Below are 11112 nucleotides of genomic sequence, written 5' to 3' on the forward strand. Positions count from 1 at the left end.
TGTTGTCTCCCTCTGGAAAGGGAAGGGTGATTGCCAAAACTGCAACAACTACGGAGGGGTGACGCTGCTCTCAGTGCCGGGCAAGGACTTTGCTCAGATAATTATTCATGGCGTTCACTACCATATGCTTGAGCACCAGTGTCCAGAGCAGTCAAGCTTTACACCAAAGAGAGCAACAAGTGACCATATCCTTGCCCTTCGGGTCCTCACCAAACGCAGACGAAGGTTTCGGCAGGGGCTGCTTGCAGCCTATGTTGATCTCCGTAAAGCGTTCGATTCAGTGAATCGGGATGCCCTCTGGAGGATTCTTGGTCTTCGTGGGGTGCCACCAAAACTGATCAATCTGATGTATGAACTATACTCTGGTATTGAGAGTGCTGTGAGATGTGGTGATACCATCTCTGACTTATTTCCAGTTGTTGCTGGAGTTCGTCAGGGGTGTGTACTGGCCCCCACACTTTTCAGCACTTGTATGGCTTGATTATGGGGTGGATGTCAGCGAGATCAAGTTGTGGTGCATCATTTGGGAATGTCAAGATCTCTGACCATTATTTCGCAGATGATGCAGTCATCTTTGCAGAGATTCTGGATATCCTTTTGGGGGCCCTCGAGGTGCTGAATGAGGAGTCAGAGCCGCTGGGATTACGGGTTTCCTGGGTCAAAACTAAGATCCAGGCTTTCATTGACATCTTGGATGCTGATATCCTGTCTGTACCTGTTTGTGGTGAGGATGTTGTGGTCACGGAGAGATTCACTTCCCTTGGCATTGATATTCATGTCTGCTGGCTGTGAGCCAGAGGTCAACAGACGTCTGGGTCAGGCCTGGTGAGTCATGGATTCACTGGATCATGGGGTGTGGCATTGCCAGTAGCTGTGCAGGAGGACAAAGGTCCCGAGTCTTCAGGTCCTTGGTGCTTCCAGTCTTGCTCTATGGATGTGAGACTTGGACTCTGACCAGGGATCCGAGACGGAGACTTTGGTACCATAATTCCTTTGGTACCAGGTCAGCTGAGCAAGACTGGAATTCTCTTCATATAATCCTTGGCTATCGCTGGTCAGACTTTGTGGCCAACGAGCGGCTGCTGCGAGGGACTCAAATGAGATTTGTTACCGGCATAGTCCGTGAGTGTCAGCTGCAGCTGTATGGACATGTGGCTCGTTTTCCTGATGCTGATCCTGCTCACCAGATTCTCTCAGCGAGGGAGCCTTGTGAGTGAAGTAGGCCAACGGGCCGACCACGTGCCTGCAGCAGATTGATCAACATCTCAAGGAAATGGGGATGGGCCAGGCATCTGCCTGGGGGATAGCCAAACAGAGGCCCTTGTAGTTCTGGTGGAAAGTGAACGCAGTGACGCACTGCTCCAGCGCATGTTCCCATACCTGACCTGACATAAGTGACATGGTCTGACAGCCATGTTTTTTTTTTTTGTTTTTTTAAACTTGATTTTTTTTTATCCCATTCTGAATGCAGTTTTAAACAGAAGGTGTCATTGGTCACGTGTTTGATCAAAGCTGGGTTGTATCAAAGTGGGGGGATGGTTGCAACCCAGCCATAACTGCCCACGGTTGTGAAGTAGCATGTCTAGTTTATAATGAAATCTGGTTTTCCATCATTAGATGGTGTCGCTTGATTGCAAAAGCTCTTCAGAAATGATGCCTAATGGCTTAATGGTTAGAGTGATCACTCCGACTGGGAAGTCAGTGGTTTGATTCTGACCTGAGTAGTGTCAATGTTAAAAAGGGTAAATGTACACGCTGCTTCCTTGATTGATGCTCAACATTTAGAAACTAGAATGCACTGAATTATTTGGTTGGTATCACATGGAGAGGTGCAAACATCTTCTCTCAATGATGGAGAAAAGCAACCACATAAATATGATGTTGCCATTACCCAGAGTGCCCCAGAAACTTGCATCATCCTGCCCCCAATATCAACAGCTGTATTTGTATGAAGTAAAGTCCAGTGTTGTCTCACGTGTTTGTCTGCATGTGCATGCAGTTTGTATTGTAGCTCCTCCATGAGCCCGATACCATGAAAAACCAGGCTGAACAGTTTACATTTTGTAACCCACCGATAGGATGGATCTGGATCCAGACCTTAACCAAAATTGAGTACGCTTGTTCTTCTCGCTTACCCAACTCATCCACCAAGTTTTGTCCGGAACCGTCCAGAACTTTTTGGGATATCATGCAACATAATTATAGTTTTTGGCCCGATCTCTCAATGGTGAATAATCACTTAAAAAAAAAAAAAAAATTATACTCTCCGGATTCGGATCTTCACCAAAATTTAATCAATTTGTCCTTGTCATCCGCCCAACCGATCCACCAAATTTGGTCTAAATCCATCCAAAACATTTTGAGATATCCTGCTCACAGCAGAGAAAGGCAAACAGACAGTGGTGAAAGTATAATCTCCATCCATCGTCAGTGGTGGAGGTAAAGAAGAAGAGGACTCACAGAAATGTGAGCACCATTTTGTGATTTTAAGGTCCTTTGACCCAAAGAATAGGTGCAAGTTTGCTGGGTTCACTTTGCTACGTTTACGTCAATGCTCAAAATGTTTTTTGTTTCTTTTGTATACAACGTCAAGGTTCGTTTTAGAGATAACACACAGAACGTGTAACAAAGGGAGCAGGAGGCAAGAGGGGTGGGTGAGGGAAGCACAAAACAGTGGGGAACAGAGACATTAGGATATCTGTGGAAGGGAGAGGGATGGGGCAGGATACACAGGCAGGTAGAATAACTCCGCTCTATCCAAAATGCATGAATTGGTCAATTGTTTGGTGCATCGCAGAATGGAATCCCCACTAAGAATCAACACTTGAACAAACAGACTATCAAAGGCCACATTTTTCTGACAAATTAATCATTCTAACATGACCAATCCCTGACTGGTATTCATCCACAGACTAACAAGTTGGGTTGTTGAGGCAACAGATATACCATTATACCTATAACCAAAATGTTCTTTAATATTCGTCATACATTGGATATGCATCAAGTGTGATATCGATATATATATATATATATATATATATATATATATATATATATATATATATATATATATATATATATATATATATATATATATATATATATATATATATATATATATATATATATATATATATATATATATATATATATATATATATATATATACATACATACATCACACTTGAGGAAATGTTTGTTTAAAAGAAACACAAGAAATTCACTGCAGTTTCACTTTTGCCTTGATGATGAATATTATCTTGGAACATTGCAAAGTTAAAAATTATTTAATGATTAGGTCTGGCATCAATCAAGTGCAAACTCCACGATGAGCTGTAGAATGCAGACACTGCATAAGGATTGGCTTTTTTTTTACACTTAAAAAGACAATTCTGGCCTTAGAAGCAGTCCGAGTGGGTGGAGCCGGTGAAAGGTAGAACCTGCACACTGCAAGCAAGAAGCGTCGACTGGCACCACTGCAGCCAGCAAGGCAACCAGCTGACCTCTTTAGCAATGCCAGCCCAACACTTAGGAATTAACACATGGACGAGTTTCTGGGTCATTGGTTTACATCATTACGACAGCACCTTTTGAAGAAGAAAAAAAACAAACAATGTAGCAAATGCACTTCGGCCCAAACACCAAAGTACACAGTCCAACAAAGTTTGTCAAACTAGTGCACACATGCACTTCAGCCAGAAAGCTGAAGCTCATGGCCAAACACATCCATACACTCTAACCCCACAGGGCCAGAATGCATCAAACAATAACCTTGGAAACCACTAGATTAATCAGAATGGGGTGTATTACCCTCAAGAGTTGAGCTGTCAAGCTGTACCAAAAGGCATCACATTCAAATCGTCTTATTCTTCACTGGAATGGTGACCGTGCACCCGGTTGTCACACCAGAAATTGCTGCAAGGGAATTCTGGTGAACAGGAGAATGCCTTCCCCGTCCACCCTATTTAGACATCCGTTACACAGTTTACAAGTATTTAGGCACACAAGAAGCATGGTGGTGGAATAGTTGAGTCTAAGAACTTCTCTAAAGGAAGAAAAAAAAAAAGCTCACAAAAAGTAACAAAAAAACAGTGATCCTCAACATAAAAGAAGATTATAAATGCTGGAAGAAGGAAGAAAATAAGGAAATGGCGATTTAGCAAAGAACAAAGTTAGGAAGAATAGGGAAAAGGCTTAACCACACCAGAAGGAAGAATAGAAAACCCAAAACAGTCAGGCAGATGGTAAAGGATAGAAGAGATGTGGTGCAGAGGTTAATTGTTTGAAAATCAAAAACAGACATCTCATGAAAAAAAAAATGATGATGGAAAGGAATGGAACGATTCGTTTGAAAAGCTCTTGAATGAAGAAAACGAATGTGAGAATGATCGGAATTGTAAAGGAGTTGAAGGTCCAGACGTTAGAGGAAGAGATATGTGAAGAAGAAGTTGAATCAGCGATTGGAAGATAAAAGAAAGGAAAGGTAGCTGGTCCGACTGGATTATTCATGGGAATGATAGATGTGGCTGGAGATGGAGGAATCAGATGGATGACGAAGTTCAGTAGAAAGGTTTGGGAACGAGTGATCTCTGAAGACTGTGTAAATAGCACCATCCATTGTACCTTTGTTCAAGATGAAGGGAATCCCTTTATTATGTTCCTCTTAAAGTGGAGTTAAACTCATTGAGCAGGCATTGGAAGCTTTTGAAAACACTGTTAGAAAAATAATAATAAAAAGACTAAAAAACAAAACCTTATAAATATAAACAACCGGTTTGGTTTTATCCCAGGAAGATCAACAACAGAAGCGATTTTTATTCTGAGACAATGCCAACAGAACTAGTTGGCAAAGAAAAGGAAGCCGTCGTCATGTTTTCGTTCACAGATGATCGAGTACCAAGAGGAGTTGTTGAATGGGTTCTCAGAAGGCAACTCTTGCCTGGAGAAAGTAGTCATGGGATTGCAATGATTATTTTATTCTTGAAACAAAGAACGATGGTAAAGACCAACTTGGGATCCAATGAAATATTTGAAGTCAAGGTAATATGACAACAGGGATCAGTTACAAGTCCATTATTGTTTGTAAAAGTGATGGAAGAATTGAGAGGGTATTGCGTTTGAGACCGTTTGTTTCTTTGTCCGCATAGAACTTTCTTGTTGTTCTCTGTAACCACTTGTCGGATTGAGACAACATTTTCACCATTGGAGCGACTACTCACGCGGAATATTTTCATTATAATTATGATGTCATAGGTCACGTTCTGTGGCAGCCATGTTGGAAAAACAGAAAGACGTTGGACCTGTGCATTTCTGTAACTGCACGAAGGAAAACAATTGAAACTTCGTACACGGCAAGTACTCCTCGTGGGGAATAAGTGTGATATTTTTGACGTCATAGGTGCCTTCGTCATGACGTCATAATTGTATATGCAGAACACTACATCTGATCAGTATGAAAATTTTTGAGGGTCATCTCAGATAAAATAGTCAACAGAAAATTTTTTGATGACGTCATCTGTTAGGCGATTCCGCAGCCAAATCGTTTTTGTTTTTTTTTAAACCTTCAAAAATCTTCTTCTCTGCAATGGCTGAACAGATCGAGATCAAACTTTACACATATGACCGTCTATCCATGAGGAACAAAATGGTCACATGGTTTGGCAGCCATATTGGATTTATCATGACACCTATAAAAAATCATCTTCTCCAGAACGGCTGGACGATCTAATAGTGATGGGGAATATATGTCTTAAATTTCAACTTGATCAGACGTATGGTCTGGCAGCCAAAACTATTAATTTTTATTGATCCGGGTTCTTTTTTCGGTCATCTCTTCGAGCATGACCTAATAATATGGGTGTCGATGTCCTTCGATCCATCCATCCGTTCACAATTAAGTTGAAGCGGGAGATCTGGTCATTAGTGATCCTGATAGAGGTCAATGAGACGTACACGATGGTATGACTTTCAACGTCACCGAAGGTCAAGGTCAAGGTCACGAGGCCTTTGAAGTTGCGAAAATGACGATTTTCAAATTCTATCTCCTCCGCCATTTCTCAAGCGATCTTGAATTTGATTGTAGCATATAAATCTATGGGACAATATCAAAATTTGGTCGGGCCGGATTTTCGATATTCGCTTTCGTTTTCGTGTCACGTGACTTCAAAGTTGGCAAAAAAATGGGAAAATGACGATTTTCAAAATCTATCTCCTACATTTCTCAAGCGATCTTGAATTTGATTGTGGCATATGAATGTATGGGACAATATCTAAATATGGTCAGGACGGATTTTCGAATTTCGCTTTCGTTTTTGCGTCACGTGACTTCAAAGTTTGCAAAAACCGTACTTGACATTAATAACCGTACCGTACCTGACATTAATATCGATTTAATTTGTTATTACGTGGAAGCACGTATCTTTGACAGTCAAAACTGAAAATATGTAATGCTCGAATATCGAACAGTCGAATAGATGTGCTAAATGCGCAATCTACATAAAATGTTTTATGCAATTAGTCTAGTTTCTCGCAGAGATGACCATCACTCCCGCACGGGTGTATTTTTATTTATATTTTTTGAATAAGGCTCACTTGCATGTGTCTGGATGGGTTTTAGGGTGGAGGAGCATCAGATGAAATACGAATTCTATCCAGGTTCCTCCTGATGACTTCGCCTTTGCTTTTACCTTGTTCTGGTTCTGGTTCCTTCTGATGACTCCAATGCAGGAATGTACCTATTTGGTCTTCCATTTAATATGAATTGAATTTATTTTAATCCCATTCTAAATTCAATTGAATAATGAATAATAATAAATAAATAAATCATGGGTCAGGGTCAGGTGTCCGATCAAAGCAGGGTTGCAAAGCGGAAAGTCTTGGTACCCGGTCATCACTGTCAGCAGTTATAAAGTTGAAGTTTGAATTATGTCTCTTATTACCTCCACCACCGAAGGTGAAGGGGGTTATGTTTTCACCCCCTTTCTGTCTGTTGCCTGTTTGTTTGTGTACAGGATATCTCAAAAAGTTGTGGACTGATCCAGATGAAATTTTGTGGACAGGTTTGGTGTGCGACAAGGACGAACTGATTAGATTTTGGTGAAGATCCGGATCCATATCCGGCTCCTATAATTTAAGTGATTCTTCACCATTGAGAGATAGGGCCAAAAATTATTATATATATATATATATATATATATATATATATATATATATATATATATATATATATATATATATATATATATATATATATATATATATATATATATAGCATGATATCTCAAGAAGTTATGGACGGATTTGGAAGAAAATTGATGAGCAGTTTGGGTGTGTCACAAGCACGAATTTATTCGATTTTGGTGAGGATCCGAATCTGGATCTGGATATGGGAATTGTTTAATTTTTAAAGTGATTCTTCACTATTGAGAGATGGGGCCAAAACGATATCGTACTGTATAGCATGATATTTAAAAAAATGTATTGGGCTCGATATGTTCTCGTGGATCAGGGATTACATGGCGGAGGTGTGTGCTCTACAGAGTGCCCTTCTTGTTAATTACGTAACACCAATACACAAAAAAGAAGTCCTGGCAAGGGTCTGCAATCTCTGATTGCTCTTTTTTATTGTTTTCTTTAATAAGTTTTGATGGATTTACATTAAAAATTACTACACTATACCTGTAATATGTTAAAGAGCTCATTCACATCCCTAATTCTTCACTTATTTATCTGCTTGCAGAATGCAAACACAATCCACTTCATCAAACATATGAAGCTTATATTTATCATGTGTGCACGTGATCGATAAGCTTGGTGATGGCTTACCAGTTATGGTGGCTGCCTCAACATCTTAGGGTCCCAAGTTTAAGCCCCCGTCATGTCGTTAAATAACACCAGGCGAGTTGACTCAGCCATCTTCCCAAATTTGGAAAATTCAGTTCCAGCTTACTGGAACCAGGAGACACTGCAGCAGTGGCACAGCTGCGCTCCCAGCAATGATGCAACAAAATATTTTACTAAGGATAGATACATGCCAGTCTTCTTTTTTCATATGCAGCACAAAGCTGAGAGAGTAGCATCATTGGCTGCACGGCTGATGCGGTGCCCTCTGTACGTTATAGCAGGAATTCGTAATTCGTTCATGGAGCCGGCAATAGCTCACCTCCTCTTTGTGAAGGACAGCGTGAGATATTTAACGTGCACAAACGAATGCCGGCAGATGGGACACCCAAGTTTAACGTCTATCCGAGGGACGGCGCACACACAACGATCAATCACCCTGCCTGTGAAACACCGGGATGCCAGTTTATAGCTGGGTCAGGATTCAAACCCAGAAAAGACAGCTTAGGGGCGAGTGCGCGTACTTGAGGTCATACACCCCAGTAGGATAGATACACACCAGTCTTAGGAAGTCAGAAGTATTCTTCTTTACAGACGGTGTGCTGTCAAAAATAATTTCCTTAAAACAAGAAAAGTTTCCTTGAAAACAAGAAAACCATGAGAAAAAAAAACTTCCTCATGCTTTTCTAATTTTAAGAAAATATTTTCTCACTAAAACTTTTTTTTTTGGCAGTGTGGACAGTGAAGCCATAAACAATCTTAAACAGGTATGTCTTCTGCATTCTAAATGACTAATTAATTATACCGAGTTTACCATCAAGTCAGGAGTTGAACCCAAATCAAACAGAATGCCCATCTCTCTCCGGCATCCTATGACACAACCATTACCAATCTAAATTCAATCAACATATCGTTAAAAAGGGAAGATACCAACTTAACATTATAACTCTAATTGGCTCTGTTAACGACGAGCAACATGGGAACAGCGACAATAATATGACAATTACTGTTTGTTTTCCACTTTGGTTTATTAGCTTCACGTTCACCCCTGAATATTTATCTTGGACAGTCAGCTTAGAAACCCATTACAATGGGAACTAGAAGGGCACTCGGTCGAGGGAATACCTCCACCATACAATGCTTGATCCAGCAGAACAATACGTTTTTGTGATATCGTTTTTTGGGACCAATCTCTCAATGGTGAAGTTTCAATTGTAAAAAGTACACTATCCGGATCCGGATTTGCTTTCCCAGCAGTAGTCGGGGAAGGTATAAACGCAATTTGTGGAGGGAGTCACCGATAACACGTCTACTACACATCAACAACCGATGCAGGATGTTTAACGTCAGGAACCAACGTTATCAGGACACAACCCCAACCCCAACAATCCCTCCAACACCCTACACCTCATCTCACCCCCGACACCAACCCCACCCTCAACACCCACCCTCACCCCCACCCGTCTCAAACACCCCACACCTAACCTCACCCCCTCCAATATCCTACACCCCCCCCCCGACACCAACCCCACCCCCCTCCAATACCCTACACCCCACACCTAACCTCACTCCGAGCACCAACCCCACCCCCTCCAATACCCTACACCCCACACCTAACCTTACCCCCACCCCTAACCTCACCCCCGACACCAACCCCACAACCCCCCTCCAATACCCTAAACCCCACACCTAACCTCACCCTCAATACCAACCTTAATCCCAACCCCCCTCCAATACCCTAAACCCCACACCTAACCTCACCCTCAATACCAACCTTAATCCCAACCCCCCCCCCCGCACCAAAACGACAGTAACAGTTGAGTAACACGTCGGGGATCTTGACGTGTCGAGTAAAACGGTTGATAGAGATCGAATTACCAAACGGGTTACAGTCCGGAGACCCAAACTCGTGTGGTCCGATTACAACCCCCCTCGAAGCACGGGCAACCCACCTCGAGCGTGCGGATCTCTTTCTGCGTCAGGTCGTTGTTCGTGTGGCACTTGGTGCGGAGACCTTCCAGGCTCGCCAAGCTAATCTCGATCATGTTCTGAAGTAACTCGCACTGTTCATGCGCCTCAGCCGCGGAACAACGGATCCTCCGCACGCCCTCCATGGCGCATCCAAACATGCGTTGGAGGTCGGGAGGGGGTTTTATATGTGGGGGGGGGAGGAGGGGGCGTGGAGTTGGTGTTTGACTAACAAGGGACCAGGACGATGGCTCGGTTAATAATGGAGAGGAGCGAGAATCCGAGATGGAAGAGCAAGTTGAGCAATGAGAGGAAGCCTTTAATTGTTTTTTTTGTTGTTTTTTTTTTTTAAATCGGACGAGCTGAAGCGAGTGTGTGTAATGTGGAATGAACCGGTGATACGAGGGATGTGCGGCAACGACACCCGAAACGGGGAAACGAGATATCGACGGAATATCCTGAAGTGAAAGATCGAACGAATGAATGGAGGAGGCAAAGTGAGAATGAAACGTGAAGTTTCAGGAAGAAGAAGATTCGGCGGTTTTTTTTCTCGATGCAAAGCACTCGCGCACACGAGAGCAGAGAGGAGCGCCGAGATCGCCGATTGTAATAACAATCAAGGATGAAACACCAATGGCGTCGCGGTGCACGCACGCAGCCCTCGGCGCTCGATCCCCGCGGCGCGCGTTCGGCTCGCCTCAGACACGCGGCCGCGTGCGGCACCGGCCCAGCGACGGGGACGCGGACAACGACGAGAGGACGCCGCCATGGCGGGAGAGAGACTGAGACGCGCGCGCGCGCTGCACGCACGTGCACACTCTCGCGATATCTCCGCGATATGAACGGGATGATCGTTGTGTGGTGGGGTGGTGGTGGGGTGGTGTGGTGGTTTGTTTCTCCGTGGATTTGTGGAATTTTACATCTTGTTCAATCTTTTTGGTTGATAACTGAAACGGAACATAAATCGTTGGCGACATTCATTTTGCGATAAAATGGACTCGTTCAAGTCGAAATATTGTGTTAACAGAAAACCACGATAATAATAATAATAATAACAACAACAACAACAATCGGTTTTTAATGTAGGTCATATTAAACAACAATTTGTGAAATAAAGACGTCATCGAAAATTCTCTTCCTCTTGATTCCCCGTTAAACCAAGACTTTTCGATTCATGAACTGAGATACACGATTCAGAAAGCGAATAACTGTCCGTGGTCCAGATAATTAAACTTGTAGGCCTTCGTCTCGAAGACCTGCCATATATTAGTCGGTACGAGTCCAAAATGTCGAGATTCTTGTGTC

At 42.6% G+C, this 11112-nt stretch overlaps 1 protein-coding gene across 2 annotated transcripts in view; it reads right to left on the reverse strand.

Annotated features, from left to right (window-relative positions):
- The window catches only part of KSR2 (kinase suppressor of ras 2), a 201073-nt gene extending 190432 nt beyond the window's left edge, over positions 1–10641 (reverse strand). For both annotated transcript variants that reach the window (XM_085860306.1, XM_085860305.1), the window contains exon 1: positions 9792–10641. In XM_085860306.1, coding sequence (XP_085716432.1) covers positions 9792–9968 — 177 coding nt within the window. In that variant the 5' untranslated portion in view covers positions 9969–10641. The remainder of the gene's footprint in view (positions 1–9791) is intronic.
- Between the last annotated feature and the right edge of the window lie 471 nt (positions 10642–11112).

This window comes from Eptatretus burgeri, chromosome 16, assembly GCF_056783735.1.
Source record: "Eptatretus burgeri isolate ZD-2024b chromosome 16, Ebu_testis_v1, whole genome shotgun sequence".
Lineage (NCBI taxonomy): Eukaryota > Metazoa > Chordata > Myxini > Myxiniformes > Myxinidae > Eptatretus > Eptatretus burgeri.